This window comes from Echinops telfairi, unplaced genomic scaffold (genome assembly GCF_000313985.2).
Source record: "Echinops telfairi isolate 266 unplaced genomic scaffold, ASM31398v2 ScPeMD7_70;HRSCAF=299, whole genome shotgun sequence".
NCBI classification, from domain to species: domain Eukaryota; kingdom Metazoa; phylum Chordata; class Mammalia; order Afrosoricida; family Tenrecidae; genus Echinops; species Echinops telfairi.
This window is the reverse complement of record NW_022103968.1, coordinates 68,882,403-68,901,639: the sequence shown is the minus strand read 5'-3', so window position 1 is coordinate 68,901,639 and position 19,237 is coordinate 68,882,403. Positions and strand designations below refer to the sequence as shown.

Here is a 19,237-nt window from a genome sequence, read left to right as displayed (position 1 = left end):
AGATGTGCTTTACACAATTGATCTATGTATTGTGATAAATTGTATGAGCCCCAATAAATTGATTAATTAAAAAAAAAACAAAAAAAACCCTCCATAAATCTAGTAATTCCACCTCCCATTTCTGGTCCAGTGGTTGGTCACAGTATGACCTAAAATGGGACTGACCGCTCAGAAATGAAATCAACATCTCCCATGGAAATGAAACAACAGACATGCTTGTTTTGATGTATGGCTGGGTGACATATTATAAATATTACATCACACAACCACAGAGGATGCCAATCAATAAGAAATTTTTTTTTAGACAGCACTAAATGAACCATGGGCTCTGGCTTCTGAATACATTTCTTTAAGACTCCTACTACTGCTTAAATGATTAATAGAAGCCATATTGTCAGAAAATGTACTTAGAGTGAAAAACAGTAAACTGTAGAAATATCATTCATTTTTTAAGCAATTTGCTAGTGAAAATGCCACATAAATTTACATAGAAGCTGTACTACTGGGCCCTGGGTAGTAGCTACATGGAAGGCAAACCTCATGCTTTGGGGACAAAGGGCCAAGAATATATTTTGCCCAAAGAATAAAAGAAATCAATGTGGCTTTGTATAAACTCAAATGCCAAAGGAACTCTGTATTCAAAAGCCACATTGTGAAGCCATAAAACTTCTTGGGCACAAATAATGTGGGAAGTTATGAAGACAGATTCGAATAGAGTGGAACCAGAGGCTGTGAGATGGCCATACACAGAAGCACAAAGTCTAAGGTGAATAAAGCGGAGTTTCTTACAGAACCGAGAGCAGAAGCGCAGCATAAATACATTTGTGTTAGCCAAATTCAAGTTTGAGTGTATGTTAAGCAAAGAAATAAAATAAATATTTTCTAAGTTCTGACAAATCAGCATACCATTCTACTCAACAATCAACTGCTATTCAGTGACTGTGAAAATGCTTGGTGCATATTTAATGTTTCTCCCATTGCACTTACTTCCTGACTCTCTCCAAGTGTGAGAATCTTGTATCTTTGCTGGGTGACCTATGAATTTACTAAGGACATTTGACCGGACGTGAGTTTTTCTTTGTGCCAGTTCCTCATGGCAGTGTTACTTCACATTCGTTCATTGACAGCTTTAACATCTTCCAGGGAAACAGAATTGTAATGGGGAGGGCAGACTTGGAGAAGACCCGGGACAGTTCATGACATAGCTGGCTCTTCTAGAAGTAGGCTTTCAGGAAAGCATCACAATCCAACAACAAGACTTAGGTTGAGAGAGTGAGTGATAGTCTTTTGATTATTAATTGCCTTGGTTGATATCCAAATAGATATGACTTGAAATAAGTTGTGGTTATTTGAGCTGCCTCTGTCTACACGGCCCTAAGAGGTAAGGATAATTATAGGTCATCTCCAGCAAACAGTTATCATATGCTTATTATATCTCTAATACAGTAGGCTGGAAAAGGCAAGACCCACAGCCCTTCCTCACTGGAAACTTTTGCTTTTGATGTTCAAATACACAGTGGGAGAACTGAACAAGATGGGCTATATCAAATGGCATGAGATGGCAATCGAAGGACCGAACCTACTTTCAAGCAGAGCATCTCAGAATGCTAGACCCAGCATGAAGATAAATATGTTCAATCCCTCTGAACTGAACATTGAGATTAGCCATTGACTATTTTGTCATTATTTTTCACCAAAGCAATGAGAATGCCTTGAGTCCCTCAGAGGTACATCCCTAGTTAAGGACCACAAATCTAAAGTGGACCCATTTTGAAGGTCTCACTATTAAAGGAGGACTTCATATCAGATTTTCTGATCTGATCACTTACACCAGGAATCTTTAGATTTTTGTAAATGTAGCCAGTAACCAACTATTTTTAAATACTAGATTTTCTTTTCCTTTTACAATCTTAGAAGCCTACTTTCCATCAATTGCCTGACAGTTTGTCCTACTGTGGTGGCTCATGTTTTACTGTGATGCTGGAAGCTCTGTCACTGGTATTTCAACTGCCAACAGGATCATCCAAACTGAGCAGGTTTCAGCCACGCTTTGAAACTAAGAACAGACTATGAAGAAGTACTCAGTTGCCCACTTTGGAGAAAGTAACCACTGAAAATCTTAGGCATAGTATTGAAACATGTCAGTATCTGGGCCCATCTTTTGGATTGGAAGACACTCAAAATGTGACTGAGGGGGAGATTCTTTCTCAAAGTAGAGTCTAGCATGGTGATATGAATGGAAGGCAGCCTAGGGGTGTGGAGCCTTTGGAATCTTCATTTCCTGATGAGATCCAACTCAAGGCAAAAAGAAACAGTTGCGAAAAATGGACTAGTAATCATAGCTTGGATTGTATGAAGTATGAACTTAGGAAAATTAGAAGTCAACAGTGAAATAGAATGCATATAAGATCAATATACTAGGTGTGAGTGAGCCATTTGAACCAGAAAATCATACAGTTTTACTATCCCAGAATGGCACAAAGAAGAGGAATGGTGTTGCATTCGTTGCCAGCAAGGACATTTCAAGGTCTATCTTGAAGTACAGTGCTGTCTATGGTATGATTATCATCTATCTGCATTCGAGGAAATTCAGTTTTAATAAAACTATTATTCAAATGCATGAACCAACCACCAAAGCTAGTGATGGAGAAATAGAAGAATGCTACCAAGATGTTCAGTCTATAATTTATCAAATGTGCTGTCAAGATGCATTAATAATTATCAGAGTCTGGAATGCAAAAGTTGGAAACAAATAAGAAGTTGGAAAATATAATCTTGGTGATTGAAATCAAGCTGGATATTGAATGTAGTATTTTGCAAGACCAACAACTTGTTGATAGCAAATACCTTTTATCAACAACGCAAATGGAAACTACATACATCGACTCTTTCAGATAGAATACACAGAAGTCAAATTGACTACATCTGTGGGAAAAGATAATGGAGAAGCTCAATAGTATCAGCTAAATCAGGGATTGACTGTAGATCAGACCATCAATTTCTCATAAGTAGGTTTTGATTGAAGGTAAATAAAATTAAAACAGGAAAAGAGACTTTGACTCTATCCCACCTGAAATTTAAGAACAGCTCAGGAACAGCTTTGAACCATTGAACAAGAATGAAGGAAGACCGATGAAATAACTATGAGACAACATCAGTCAAGGATATCATTCATGAAAAAGCAAAATATCATTTAAAAAGACAGGAAAGAAAGAAAGGATCAAGTAGGATGTCAAGAGACTTTGAAACTGGCTTTTAATTGTAGAGTCCCACTTACTGCCATTGGGTTGGGGCCAAGTCATAGTGACCCTACATGACAGTGGGTTTCCAAGACAGTAACTCATAGCTCCATCTTTCCCACAGAACATCTGGTGGTTTTAAACTGTTGACCTTGAGCACCACAGCCAAGCATGTAATACCAGGACTCTTTAATTGTAGCATAGCTAAAGTAAATAGAAGAAATGATGAAGTCAAAGAAGTGATGAATAAATACAAAATCTCTGAGGACAACACCAGAAGTCAAAGTAATATATAATATTGAAATATGCAAAGATGTAGAGTTAGAAAACCCAAAGGGAAGATCACATTCAGCATAAGTTGAACTGAAAGAACTCTAGAAAAAAATCATGGTTGAGATGCAATATAGAAAGATTCTATATGCAAAATTTTCAATGATGTAGAGAGCATTCAAAGAAGATGGAAAGAATACACTGAGTCAGTGTACAAAAAAAAAATAAAACAAACCCAAACTGGTCAACATTCAACCATTTCAGGAGGTAGCATAGGACCAAGAACCAATGGTGCTGAAAGAAGTTCAAGCTGCATTGAAAGCTTTAGTCAAAAACAAGACTCCAGATATTGGAGATTCTGATGAAAACGAATTGAATACTAACTGATGGAATAATAATTGAAATGTTTCAACAAGCAGAAGCAGCACTTGAAACACTTACTCATCTATGCCAGGAAATTTGGAAGACAACTAAACGGCAAACTGACTGGAAGAGATCCATATTGTACCCACTCACTTTGAAGTCAAATTTTGCTGAAGATGATCCAACAATGGTTGTAGCACTACATTGACAAGGAGCTGTCAGAAGTTCAGGCTGGATTCTGAAGAGGATGTGGCGCAGGGGGATATCATTGCTGATGTCAGGTGGATCTTGGCTCAAAGCAGAGACTACCAGAAAGTGTTTACTTGTATTTTATTGACTATGCAAGGCATTCGTCTATGTGGATCATAGCAAACTATGGATAGCCTTGAAAAGAATGGGAATTCCAGAACACTTCAGAGTGTCCATTCAGAACTTGAACATGGATCAAGAAGCAGTTGTGCAAACAGAACAAGGGAATACTGCATGTCTTAAAGGTATGCATTAGGGTTGTATCCTCTCACCAGACCTACTTAATCTATATGCTGAACAAATCATGAGAGAAGCTGGATTATGTGAAGAAGTGGATGGCATCAGGGTTGGAGGAAGACTTATTAGCAACCTGCTGTATACAGATGACATAACTTTGCTTGCTGAAAGTGGGGAGTAATTGAAGCACTTGCTGATGAAGATCGAGGATTTTACCCTTCAGTATAGATTACAACTCAATGTAAAGAGGACTAAATATTCACAACTAGACCAGTAGGTAACATGATAAATGGAGAAGGGGCTGAATTTGTCAAGGATTTTGTCTTAATTGTATCCACAATCAATGCTCATGGAAGCAGCAGTCAAGAGATCAAAATAAATATTGCATTAGGTAAATCTGCAGCACAAGATCTCTTTAGAGTATTGAAGAGCAAGCATGTTACTTTAAAGGCTAAGATGTGCCTGATCCAAGACATGGTATTCTCCATTGCATTACATGCATGTAACTGTTGGACATTGAATAAGGAGGACAAAAGAAGAATTGGTGCATTTGAATTGTGGTGCCGGAGAAGAATATTGAAAACACAGGAGTGGATGCATAGAAACAATAACTGATGTAATGATTTATTGGGAAGGGGTGAGGAGACCAGAGGAGGAGAATTGGGCAGTGATCAGTGGGTGTCGGAGTGATGAAGGAGTTTTAGAACTGATTGCGATGAAGTATATATAACTCATTTATAAGGCAGTTTAACTGTGGAAGTGTATGATATGTGAATGATATCAAGATATGTATGTATGATATGTCTGATATCAAGATATGTATGTATGTTATGTATGATATCAAAAAAACTACTTTAAAAAAAAGAAAGAACCCATACTTGACCTATAGTTGCCAAGTGTGAAGGAGGAAGACTTTTTGCTTAGGGGGCACTGAGTTCACTTTTATGGTTGTGGAACAATTTCAAGATATCAACAGTGGTTCGACAACACAAAGAGTATAATCAGTGGCGCTGAATTATACATGTAGAAGTTGTTGAATTGGTGAATGTTTTATTGTGTGTATTTTTGCCAAAATTGAAAAATATATGTATGAATAAACAATGAGTATAGGGAAAAGAAAATGTACTAAGATTGATTGTAGTAAAGATTGTACAACTCTTCTTGATATGCTTGAACTACTAAATTGTATGATAGGTGGATGGAGTGCCAATAAAACCTTTGGAAGGAAAAAAAAACTACCATGGACTGCTAATAGGACAAACAGATCTGTATTGGAAGAAGTAAGGCTAGAGTGCTCTTTGGAAGCAAGGATGCCAAGACCTCATCTTACATATGGTGGACACATTGTCAGGAGAGACCAGTCATATTTAATTAAGTAAAAGGGTAGCAAGAGCGGAAGGTCCTCATGAGATGGAGTGACAGAGTGGCTGCACCAATGAGCTTGCGCATAGAAACAGTTGTGAGGATGACACAGCATGGTGCAGGGCTTTGCTCTGCTGTGCACAGGGTCACTATGGGTTGGAGCTGACCCAGTGGCACACTACAACAGACCACAAATGGAAGAGTTGCCTTTGACAGGAGGAAGGTAGAAATGTACTTAATATAAAACCATGGAGACTTTTTAAAACTTATTTTGTTTGGAATAAATCTGTGCATATATGAATTGGAACCCTAGAACAACACTTACTGAATTACACCATATGTACAAGGATATAGTATGGTTACTACACACTTGCCTGTGTGATTTATGAGTGACTGCTGCAAAATTGTCTCAGTAATACATTTTTCTGAGTTTCATTCGGGTGCTTTTTGAAAAAGCATGTCTAAGCCAAAGAGTAGCTTCTGAGGGGGATCTGCTGGGGTAAATTCAAAGCAGAGATGTCAACTCAGAAGACAACAGTAAATTTTGTGTAATTCCAAAGGTTTTATCTTCATAGATTCTTCTCAAACGACATAGGGTGATTGTAGGGGCTTAGTATACAGGATTTTTAAGAAAACGGAAAACTGTACTGGTGTGGAAAAGACAGGAAATTTGTGCTGAAGAATGTTTTCTATCCTAACAATGTATCTGCTCATCTCTAAAGGTAGCAAGAACTACTTATTGGGCAACCTACTTCATCCACCCTGCATCCCTGATACTACCCTCTCTGATTACTTTCTGTTCCCCAAATTCAAAGAACATTTAAAAGGAACAAGATTTGAGTCACTAAAGGATGCTAAAAGCCAGTTGTGACAGTGTGAACCATGGGGCTTGGACTTTGTGAGAGAAGGCTTGTGAGGTGTCATTGAGTGGGGTCCACCTCCTAGCAGCCCTGGGTACAAGAAAATGAAACGCTGCCCAGGCCTGTGCTATTCTTGTATTTTCATGCCTGAGACCATTGTCACAGTCATTGTGTCCATTCATCTCCTTGAGGATCTTCCTCTTTCTCACTGACGTTACCATGCCTGATGCCCCTTTCCGGGGACGGATCTCTCTCCAACGTACAAGAGACAAAGTTTCACTCTTCCCACTTCTAAGGGGTTACTCCAAGACAGATGGTTGTCCTGGAAGTTCATGGTTCTTTTAGTATTTTTCACCAACCCCAGGATTCAAGTGCATCAATTTTCCTTATTCATTGTTCAGCTTTCACATGTATATGAGGCAACTGAAAATATTGACTTGGATCAGACACATTTTAATCTTCAAAGTGATATTTTTGCTATTTAGTCCTTTCAAGAAGCCTTGGGCAGCAGATTTGCTCAATACAATACATCTTTTGATTTCTTGAACATTAATTATAAATTCTAAGTAAATTGTAACTGAAGTAAAATGAAATCTTTAAGAACTTCGATCTATATTTCATGATTTTGCCCATTGGTCTAGTGATAATTTTGGTGTTCTTTACATTGAGTTACAATCCATATTGAAGATCGTTGTCTTTAATCTTCATCAGAAAGTGCTTCAAGTCATCATCTTCACTTTCAAAGTGATTAATTAGAAATATGGAAACACTACCTTCAGGAGTATAAAACAAGGGCTTCACATTTTGATGTTTGTCTAATAAAATTTTCTATGATTTGCAGCAATACTTTTTACTTATATTTGTATATAAAGACATATATACACATATATAAATATCTATACATATTTTCACACAAGAAATAAATATATGTTTATAAGTGTGTTGTTGTTAGGTACCACCAACTTGGTTCTGACACATAGCAACACTATGTAAAACAAAAGCAAATACTGCCCATTCCAGCCCGCTTTTTTCCCTTTTATTACTCTAAATGATCTGTTTATTTTGTTTATTCTTTAAACAGTTTTTTGGATATATTTAACATATCTTAGTTTAATCATATTTCTAAGAGCTATACAATCATCTTCCAATCAATCTTAAAACATTTGCTTCCTTCCTGTATTCATTGTCATCAGTCTCCCACCTCCCCTGGACCTTCCCTGCCATATTCCTCAAGAAACCATGAATGCAGTCATTGTCTCCATAGGTCTGCCTATCTTGGATTTCATATAGTGAAAAGCATAGAAAACAAAATACAGAAAAACAAACAAACAAAAACCAACATCACACTTTGCATAACTACAAGACTATTTACTTCCCTGGTCTGTGGTTCACTGGTGGCTTACTCCATGTGTGAACCCTGTGAATGGATTTTCAGCTCCCACTGTCATCCATAGCTTTCTGAAGACTGGTTGTTCACAATTTAAGCTCCGATACCATTCCCTCCATGAAGTTTGAACTTTATTATTCACAATTCTTGGATCACACAAGCTAATGTGGTTCATCCATGGGGACCCAGTTGACACCTCACTCAGGTGGCTGCTTGTTAGAATACAAGCCATAAAACCCCAGGTCCCTTTGTTTCTAATAGCCAGACACCATCTAGTTTTGCACCATACTTTGCTATAGCAACCATATCTTCAGGGTGAGTATCAAGCAGGGTCCAGCCCGATTTTTAATTGGGCTATTTATTATTCTTTTATTGAGGTGTTGTAGATTCTATAGATTTTGGTAAGTATATCTTTGTCTGTTATGCCATTGCTAAAAAATTTTTCCCAATTGGTGGGCTCTAGTTTTACTCTTTAGATGAACTATGTTGGTGTACATAAGTGATTTTGTTTAGTAGGTTCAAGTCACCTATTTTGTCAACATGTGTGTTTCTTTTATTATACTTGGCAGATTGTCTATGCCCTGCAATAGGGTTCTTCTGTTTAACCCATTTTCTCACTGACTGTCCTATACTTTTTCATGGTTAGAAGTTTCTTTTTTTTTTAAATCACTGTATTGGGGGCACTTACAACTCTTTTCACAGTCCATGCATACATCAGTTGTGTCGAGCACATTTGTACATTTGTTACCATCATCATTCTCAAAATATTTTCTTTCTACTTGAGCCCTTGGTATCAGTTTATTTCCCTCCCTCATGGGCCCTTGATAATTTATAAATTATTATTTTTTTCATGTCTTACACTGACCACTGTCTCCCTTCTCCCACTTTTCTGTTGTCTGTCCCCCTGGGAGGGGGTTATATGCAGATCATTATGATCAGTTCCCCCTTTCTCCCCCCACTTCTCTTTACCCTCCTGGTATTGCTACACTCATTATTGATTCTGAGGGGTTTATGTGTCCTGGACTCCCTGTGTTTCAAGCTCATATCTGTACCAGGGTACATGCTCTGATATAGCCAGATAGGTGAGGTAGATTTGGGGTCATAATAGTGTGTGAGTGTGTGGGTGGTGGGGATAGGGTGAGGGAGTGGAAATAGAAGCATTAAGGAACTAGAGGAAAGTTGTGTGTTTTGGCGGTGCTATGCTGCACCCTGGCTGGCTCATCTCTTCCTTGTGACCCTTCTGTAAGGGGATGTCCAATTGTCTACAGATGGGCTTTGGGTCTCCACTCCGTCCTTCCCCTTATTCACATTGATATGATTGTTTGTTTTGGGTCTTAGATACCTAATATCTAATTCCATCGACACCTCAATATCACACAGGCTGGTGTGTTTCTTTCATGAGGGCTTGTTGCTTCTCAGCTAGATGGTTGTTTGTTTATCTTCAAGTCTTTAAGGCCCCAGATGCCCTGGGCTATCTTTGGATAGCCGTGCACTATCAGCTTTCTTCACCACATTTGCTTATGCACCCATTTTGTCTTTAGCGATTCTGTCACAGAAGGTGAGGATCACAGAATGCTGGTGAGTTAGTTTATTGTGCCAACCTGGCCGATAAACACATGTGGGATTAATTGAAGGGTGGAGGGATAAATGGCTCGGTGAGCCTCGCCTTTCTAGTTCTCGGGTCTCTTGCTTTGTGATGGTCGCACCAGGGTGCAGCTGCCTTAGCAGGTCCCTGCTTCAGCTTGCAAGGCTGACTTCCTGCAAGACATCCCCAAGGAGAAGCCACATGGACCTAACCTGATGCAGCCCTGGGTGCTGGAGCACCCATGTGGAGACCCCTGCCAGCGCCGAGATGTTTACACATTCACTGACTCGGCTTTCCTCCTGAAGTTGGCTTTGCTGTGTCTGTTTTGTGAGATGGAGGAGGATTTTGTGGACTGGTGTTGGACATATGGGTTAATGTTGGACTTATGGGCTTGGGCAGCACTGGGTTGGAATGTTTTCTTGATGCACAGTTAACCATTATATAAAACTCTCTTTTACATGAGTTTCTGTGGATTTGTTTCTCTAAAGTACCCAGACGAACACGGGGGCTTATCAGAACAAAATGGTCTTGCATTGGAGTACTTGGATGGAGGCCCAATGTCTGTCTGCTGCCTAAACACTTAAAAAATGAATATATATACATAGATATATTTTTCTGTTGTTATATATAAATGTATTTAGATATGTACATGCCTGTATTTAGACCTCTATAAATGCCCTTTGCCTCCTAGTTCTCTCCTCTATTTCCTTTTACTTTCCTGTTGTCCCACTATCATGTCCGGCCTTCAGGTAGTTCCTCTCAGCTACATTGCCCTTGATCAAGCCCCACCAGGCATCCTCTGCCCTCCTCGCCATTGATTTTAGATCACTTGTTGTTCCCTTGTCCCTGGGTTTGTTTCCCCCTCCTCCCCTTCTCCTGTGTCCCTTGTTACTGTCAGTCCCGTTGTTTTCTCCTCTGGATTGCTTATCCCACCTATACAGAGACACTAATAAGCACAAAAACAAGACAAAGCAAAGCATAACAATAGAAAACAAAAACAAAATAACAACAACAGAACCAACAGCAAAAAAAGAAAAGTCTATAAATAGTTCCAGGTCTGTCTATTGACCTTTGTAAGTGTTTTCCAGTCAAGTCTGTTGGGGTGGCATGCCCTGGCCCCAAAGTCTATTTTTGGTATTTCTCGGGGACTTCATTCCTTTGCTCCCTGTGCTGCTCTGTTGCACACCCTTAGTGTTTCCCACCTGGTGTGGTAGGGTCAGATGGGCCACAATTCCTGCACTGTGTCTCTAGTGTTTCCCCCCTGTAGTGCTATGGGTCAATGAGGAATGTTGTGTCTCATGGTGGGGCTGGCCCTATAGTCCTCTCTGTGCATTGGCTGCTCCGAGCCAGAATTGTCCTCAGGGCTTGGTGGGCCAGGATGTGTTGATTGGAAGTTTCTTGATGACCTTTTATGTTTCTTCTTTTGTTATGGATCTCTAGCTGCTTTCTTTGTTTTTATTTGGTTGGATGGTATAGTTCTAGGTATTTGTCCATGTCTTCTATATTGTCAAACTTGAGTATTGTCTTTCGCAGTAGTGTATTATTCTTTTTATTCATTTGGATCAGTTATAATGTTGCTCTTTTCATCTCTTATTCTATGTATTTGCATATTTTCTTTCATTTCCTTTCTTAAGTTTGCCAGCAGTCTGCCAATTTTTTGAGTCCTTTTAAAGAACCAACTTCTTGTCTTATTGATTTTTTGGTTTTTTCTTGCTTTTATCTTTATGATTTACTTTCTTCTCTTGCTGGGTGTTTATGCTGTTGCCCTTGTTCCAGTTGTTGACAGTGTTTTGAGGAGTTTTTAGATTCCTCCTCGCTTTTCACATGTGTATTGATTGCTATACTTGACCTCTGCTTTTCCTGTGTCTCAGGGGTTTTAGGGATATTGTGTTATCATTCTTGTTTGTTTCAAGAGAGCTTAGATTTCATCTCTTATTTGATTTGTTTACCAGTGGTTTTTAAGTAGTATGTTGTTCAATCTCCATGTTTTTGTCTTCATGTTTCTGTTCCTTTTAGTTTGATTTCTAGTTTTATGGTGTGATCTGAGAAAATGGGTTGTAGAATTTTTTTTAATTTGTTAATGCTTGCTTCGTAGTCTAGCATGTTGTCTATTCTTGAGAATATTTCATGTGAACTGGAGAAGAATGTATACTATGTTGTTTTTGGATGGAGTATGCTATATATGTCTAGGAGGTCAAGTTGATTGTGTTGTTTGGCTCTTTTCTTTATTGTGTTCCTTTCCTGATGATCTATCTGTCTCTGAGAGTGATGTAATGATGTCTCCCATTATTATTGTTGAGCCGTCTATTTTCTCTTTAATTCTGTGAGGATTTGATTAATGTATTTCAAAATTTTTCATTGGGTGTATTTACGTATCTTATTATAATTATGTCTTCCTGGGTTGTTATTACTTTAATCATCATGTAGTGAGCATTCTTGTCTTTCATTATGTTATTAGCCTTGAGATCTATTTTTCAGAGATTAATATTGCCATAACTGCTTTTCTTTGGTTGTCATTTGCTTGATATTCTTTTAACCAGCCTTTAACTTTTTTTAAAATTAAATAATCATTTTATTAGGGGCTCATACAACTCATCACAATCTGTACATACGTCATTTGTGTCCAGCACATTAGTACATATGTTGACTTCATCATTCTTACAACACCCGCTTTCCACTTGAGCCCTTGGTGTCAGCTCATTTTCCCCACTCCCACCCCACTCCCCCCCTCAAACCCCTGATAATTTATAATTTATTATTATTTTATCATATCTTACCCCATCCAATGTCTCCCTCACCCACTTCTCCGCTGTCCATCCCCCAGGGAGGAGGCCACATGTAGAACTTGTCCTCTGTTCCCCCTTTCTCCCTCTCCTTCCCTCCACCCTCCCGCCATCACCACTCTCTCCACTGGTCCTGGGGGGTTCATCTGTCCTAGGTTCACTGTATTTCCAGTTCCTGTCTGTGCCAATGCACCTCCTCCAGTCCAGCCGGATATGTAAGGTAGAATTGGGATCATGGTAGTGGGGTGGAGGAAGCATTTAAGAACTAGAGGAAAAATTTCATATTTCATATTTCATTATTACTACACTGCACTCCGATATGCTCCTCACCTCCCCACAGCCCTTCTGCAAAGGGGTGTCCAATTTCCCCTGGATGGGCCCTGGGTCCCTTTGCACTCCCCCTCATTTTTGTCTTTGTATCTGAAGATTGTTTCTTGTAAGCAGCATATTGATGGGTGCTGTTTTCTATCCAGTCTGCTACTCTCTGTCTCTTTACCAGTCTATTTACACCATTAGCAATCAGCAAGATTATTTAAATATATGGGTTTACTGCTGTCATTTTAATTTTTTTGCATATGTGTGTTTGCAAAGGGAAGGGGTAATTTTTTTGTTCTTCCTATATTTCTGTGTTGTTTTTTATACTGCTTTAAGTGTGCTGGCTTTGGGAAGAATTGTATGTGGTCTCAAGTGGGTGTGCTGCTGTTGCTGCTTTTTTGGCCATGGGATTGCAATTTGTATGTTTTTAGTGGTGGAAATTTATTTGATTTCTTCTTGTCTGAGAATACTTTCATTTCTCCTACTTATTTGAGTGATACTTTTTCTGGATGCAAGATTCTTGATTGATGATTTCTTTCCTTCAAAAATTCACACAGATCACTGCTGTTTCTTCTTGCTTGCATTGATTTCTGCTGAAAAATATGAGCTTATTCTAATTCCTGCCCCTTTGTATGTGACTGTTCTTTTTTCTCTGATTTTAGATTTTTTCCCCCTTATCTCTGATGTTGGTGAATTTGATTACAATAAATCATAGTGTTTTTCTTTGGGGGTCCCTGGCCCTCAGGGGGCTTTAGTCACTAATCTGTGGGTTGTTCTACAGACTGCTTGCACCCCACTCTCTTTTTTCATGTCTTTATCCTGATTCTTGGAGAGGAATTCACTCTTTGTGTGATCAGTCAGCCATCTTGACCCTGTGTATGTATATTTTTTAATCTGTAAAATTCAATAATCTTCTAGTAAGGAGCACTGGTGGCATAGTGGTTATATGTGAGGCTTCTAACCACAAAGTCTGCAGTGCATAACCACCAGCTGCTCCTTGGGAGAAAAATGAGACTTTCTACTTCCCTAAAGAGTTACAGCCTCAGGGTGAGCCTATTCTCTAGTTCTTACTACGAGTTGGAATTGACTCAATGGGAGTGAGTATTGATTATTTTTTTCTTCCTAGTGTGTTACTCAATACATTTATTGCTTTGCTTTTATAACTGTATTACTTTCTATGAATTCATGTATTTATGCATGATGCTCAGTACAATATATTATCTCTGACTAGTACCCTACTTCCCTCTAGCTCTCCCAAATCTAGTTTCTGGATGCCCTACCTGCCCTGAATTTCTTCCCTATCCTTTAATCTCTTCCACTCTTTCACCTTCCCACGTTGTTTAGGTGAGCAGTGTTCATGAAAGGTTATATTACAATGAAAGAATTCAACATACATAAAAGATCATTAAAACATTAGTAAAAATTCAAAAATGAAAGACTACAAAATAAAAAATGAAGGAGAGAAACAAAGTAAGTTCAGTAAGATGTGTAAGACCAAGAAGGTTCCCTAAAATTTATGATTTATTTATTATTTTGAACACTTCATTGTGGTTTGGGTGACAGTTTACAGAACAGATCATTTTTCAATTCAACAATTTATACAGATTTTGTTTCCTAGCATTCGTTTTGATCCCCCCGACTCAGTGTAACTGCATTCTTCCCTGTTCCTCCCTGTATTCTCCAATGTCCATTTGTCCTTTCTTTGCTGCCTCGGCCTCTCCTTTGAACTTGTTTTGGTGTGAATTCTACCATTTTCATCTCCTATGATTGATTGTTCTGAGTAATACATTCATCATGGAAGTTATTATTTATTTTATATGCCTTCATTTCAATCGCCACAAAGAACTCACAGACAATACTCATAATTATGGGGTTTTAAGGAGAAATGAACAAGTTACTATTCAACATTAGAAATCCAGGATACAGTTCTTCCAGACAGGATTACCATTTCTTAGCCATGGTCAAAAGGATGCCTCTCTTTGGGTCCCAGCTTCCAGCCACACAACCTGTTGGCCCCTGTTCTGTTTTGACAGTGTTACAAAGCTCCTTCAGCACTGCTGATAAATGTCCAACTGTCCAATGTCCACTACAACATAAGCTTCATCTTGGAGGTACTCAGGTCCAGTTCCATGGGTCAGCAAACTTAGCTACTTTAATTAAATTCCCACCCCACAATCCTACATGAAGGCACTAAGCTTTACTTGATCTGCAGGAAGCCCACTATTCTGTCTCATGCTCTTGTTTCTTCTATCTCAGCAGTTGTTGCTCTTTTGCTGCTCCTCTGGTGTCATAACTCTCTGTCTTTTGGATCAAAGCAGTTTAATGTACAGGGATTTCAAGATCCAAAGAATATGCTTGTTCTTGGCTCGTGTTTCTTGATGGTAATGAAAACCTCCACTTCTTATTCTTAGACAGAACATCTTAAAGCCAGTGGGATAGCACATTGACCAATACCTTCATTTGATTTATGTGCACCTTATTTGCTTGGTCCTGCACAGCCATTTGGTGGTACTAAGACTATGGCTAGAAAAGTTATGTCAAGTTTCACCACAAATCCATAAGTAAAATCTATCCCACAACCTATTTATTGTTAAATAAGATATTATTGGAACACATGTCCATTCACTTTTAAAGTTTAATGGATACCTCTATGGTCCATAAAGTCCATATTTATAATCTGGACTTTACCTAAAATAAAAAAATTCCAACCTCTGCCCTAGACAGGTGTTCATCTTCCTTATCTTCTGTGGCTTCACCAAAGGAGAGCATGAGTTTACTAAAAGGTAAAGAAAGCCCAACCTTTTCTAGGAAGTCCACTGACATTGACTAAGCATGTCAATGTCACAGTCTCAGTATGTCAATCACACAGTACACTATCAATCCCCCCAAATATTTTTTCCATTCTCCCAACACACTCAAGCCCAGAGATACTAACCTATATCTCTTGTAGTCTTCTTCATCCTTTTCCAAGCTGACCAGCTCATTGGGGCATGCCACATTACCCAGAAGGCTGAGGTATTCCAGAGCTGGTGTCACTTCTGCCAGGTGGTTGAGCAGACACTCCAAGTCAGTGATGTGGCTAAGGTTAAGGATCTTGATCGAGGGAGACAAAAGGCATAGTACAAAGTATGGGCCATAACTGACTGGTACAGCCCAGAAGCTCAGAAGTCTAGTATGCACTCCTGAGATGACACCTGTGAAGGCTCAAATCAACTTAGCTAGTAGCTGATAGATTGCTAATTTTAATCCCCACTGTTTGGGACACAGCCAAACTTTTCTCTGAGTGTGAAGGGTTAACACACAACACAAACCATTTGAAGGAAAATGAATATTTTGTTATATGTTTTTCCTAGATGGCTGTGTTGTTTTTTTTGAATGACCGAAGAGTAGATTCGACATAGAAAAATACTTAGCAACATACAAACCTATAAAATTAATTTTTTTTCACTAATTATTTCTCAGGCTTTTATAGGGAATTTACCCTTTAAAAATAAGAGGTATGGAAAGAATGCAACCAGGAACTTGTACCTTTATTTGATCTGGGAGATGGTGACCCTTAGCATTGCTCAGTGACCTCAGTATTGGCAATCAAGTATTGGTTGGGGGAAAAGAACAGGATGGAGAACTGGAAAGAAAACACAAAACAAGTAAGCTGGGATAGGTTCATGTAATGGCAAGTCAAAATGTATTCTCTAAGAATCTGTTGTGAATGTAATATTCTATGAAATATAAAGGAATAAAGAGAGGGTGTGAGGTACAAGATTATTCCAAACGTTACCCTTTAGAAATTCAGTTTAATAAAGGTAATACTAAAAACCCTATAAATCAAATAAAGCAAGGGGCATTAAATTATATAATCACAGGGATTGGGAAGGTTTGAACAATAACTTGGTCCATATATCAATGCCTGGTTCGAACCAGATATAGAGTCTTGGACAAGATGATAATCCAGATGTCATGAATGCCACCCAGGACTATCAGGTGGCCAAGGTCAAGAGCCAATTTAGGGTACAATTTAGCTAATCAGTGTAGTTTCCAGGGCAGATGTCCACCTGGGCCTAGGAAAGGAAGGTAAAATACTAGGAAAAGGCTATCCTTGCTCTGCCAAGATGTTATCTAATCTTCTATTTTACCAGGACTTTTCTCACACTTTATTTATCAGAGGGAAATAAACTCCCAATCTAACCAATATTTCAAACACATCCCTAACATATTTGCTGTGGGGCCACCATAAGACAGAGCATTCTATCTTTGACAGCCACAATAAAAAAGGTTTTCTTTACATCATGCTTGGATCATCTTCTACTTTCACTCACTGACCTAACTCAATCACTTGAGCCAAATTAATAAGACATTTTCCTCTTGCACATGATGATTATTTGGCATTTAAAGCTCTTGTTTTCATTATGCCCTTTAGCAAGGTCCTTTACACATTACACATAAATATGCCTAGGCATCATCATAAATCAAAGTCAAATTCACTACCATCGAGTTGATGCAGACTGATAGCTACCCTATGGACTACCCCTGCGAGTTTCTGAGACTGTAATTCTTTATGGGAATAGAAAGCCCCAATTTTCTCCCTCAAAGAGGCTGGTGGTTTCGAACTGCTGACCTTACAGCTAGCACCCCAATGAATAACCACTATGCAACCAGGACTCCTGGACATCATCATATGTATAACAAATGCGGCATTTGGGGAAGAAGTAAAAGATAATGAGAGGAAGAGCACAAGCAAGAGAGAACCACCAGCAAATTGGTGCTATGCGTTTTTTCATCAACTATTTGCTTCAGTTTGCCAGCTTCATGCCAATTTTCTAAATAAAGACAGGGAAATAGATATTGAAGTCAATGATCTTTCAAAACTTTCAAAAAATAGCATGTAGTAGTGATGACATGAGACCACTGAAAGGAGGGTGTTAGGGATGGAAGTGCATGTGGAGGATTAAAGGAGAGGTCTCATCAAGGAGATTAGGTTGGTAACTGGCCAATCTTACCCAAGTTAGTAAGTGGGTAAGTGGCCAAGAGACAAATTACTAATGAATCTCTGAAGACAAATACATGCCGATTACTTCTTAAAATATAATCACCACACTCCTTAAGAAAATCTTCTCAGTACAACCAAATAAATTGACTGTGAAGAATTTCAGGAAGAACTCTTGGCTGTTCCAACACATTCTCTCTTTGGATGCTGCACATCGTTGCTAGATGAAAAGAAGGGAGGGGAGAAGGAAGGCAATGAAGGAAATAGAGGAGAGAAATCCATTCCAGTCGGCACTTCCTTTAGAAAAGGGACGGCAGTGCCTCAGACACTTCTGTGCTTTAGAAGGCCTTCACTGAAATTCCCCAAGACCCTGACAGTACTCAGGATTGTGTGGCACCCAGGATTGTCATCCAGGTAGGGAACCCCACACTTGAACTTGGGTCTTCATGGGCTTCAGTACCAGTCCTGGAGTCTGTCATTTGGAGAACACTCTAACGCTCTACCTCACACATGAGGTCCACCAGATGCACCAAGAAGCTCTAGGGCTCATGCCTCTCTAGCTGTTCTCAAGTTACAAAGCCAGGTCCTAATTTCAGCAGGGTAGTCCAACCAACTCTCTACTCCCACTGGGTAATTCAGCATTTCCTTTGTGGTTCACAAGAGAGTAGGTAGACAAAATATTGCTGATGTGATGATTTGGAACAATTAAAATGATTTATATAGACAAGGCCAGAAGTCCTAAGGGAATTTTTGGTGTCTACTTTGAATAAAAAATTTGCTTAAATTAGCTTACTAAATTAAATTTGGGCCTAACTCCTTAAATACAGGATATTTTTTCATAAAGGAGCCCATGCATACTGGCACAAATGACAAAAAATATTTGATGGTATTATACCCATGAACATATTTATAGATTTGGCAGAGAATATTTCTACATATGTATTTACATGTGCTGTAAACATATCTACATATATAGTAGAGCAAACAGGACAAATTGGTGAGAACTTTGTAGCTGTTGAGTCTTGTGGAACTATTGATAGTTCCACATATTAAACCTAGTGGGAATGATTTACTGGGCTTGAGGGATTGGGAGTTTAGGACCACAGTCTCAGGAGACAGTAAAATCAATTTGCATAGCATAGCCCACAAAGAATATGTCCTATATCATACTGTAGTGAACAGTAACTGTGATCTTAAAAGCTAGAGAGTGGCCATCTGTGATACTACTAGTGGTTTCTTCCTCTCCAGAGGAAAGAGTGGAAAAAAATAAAAGACTCAAGGAAATAATTAGTACAAAGCACTAATGATAAACATGAATCACAGCCTTTATTATCATGAAACTAGAAGAATTACTAATCACTCTGATAAAGATCCTAGACAGTATGGAATGAAACTGTAGAACAAAATTTTTAAATCTTTAAAAAGATTACACCAATCCTTTTTTTTCTAAATCATTTTATTAGGGGCTCGTACAACTCTTATCATACTCCATCCATCCATCCATCCATCCATCCATCCATCCATCCATCATGTCAAGCACATTTGTACATTTGTTGCCATCATCATTTTTAAAACATTTTCTTTCTACTTGAGCCCTTGGTAT

At 38.7% G+C, this 19,237-nt stretch overlaps 1 protein-coding gene across 3 annotated transcripts in view; it reads right to left on the bottom strand.

The window, feature by feature from the left end:
• Nucleotides 1-19,237, bottom strand: part of LRMDA (leucine rich melanocyte differentiation associated) — a 1,590,166-nt gene that overhangs the window by 683,873 nt on the left and 887,056 nt on the right. For all 3 annotated transcript variants that reach the window (XM_045291625.1, XM_045291626.1, XM_045291627.1), the window contains one exon: nt 15,586-15,725. In XM_045291625.1, coding sequence (XP_045147560.1) covers nt 15,586-15,725 — 140 coding nt within the window. The remainder of the gene's footprint in view (nt 1-15,585; nt 15,726-19,237) is intronic.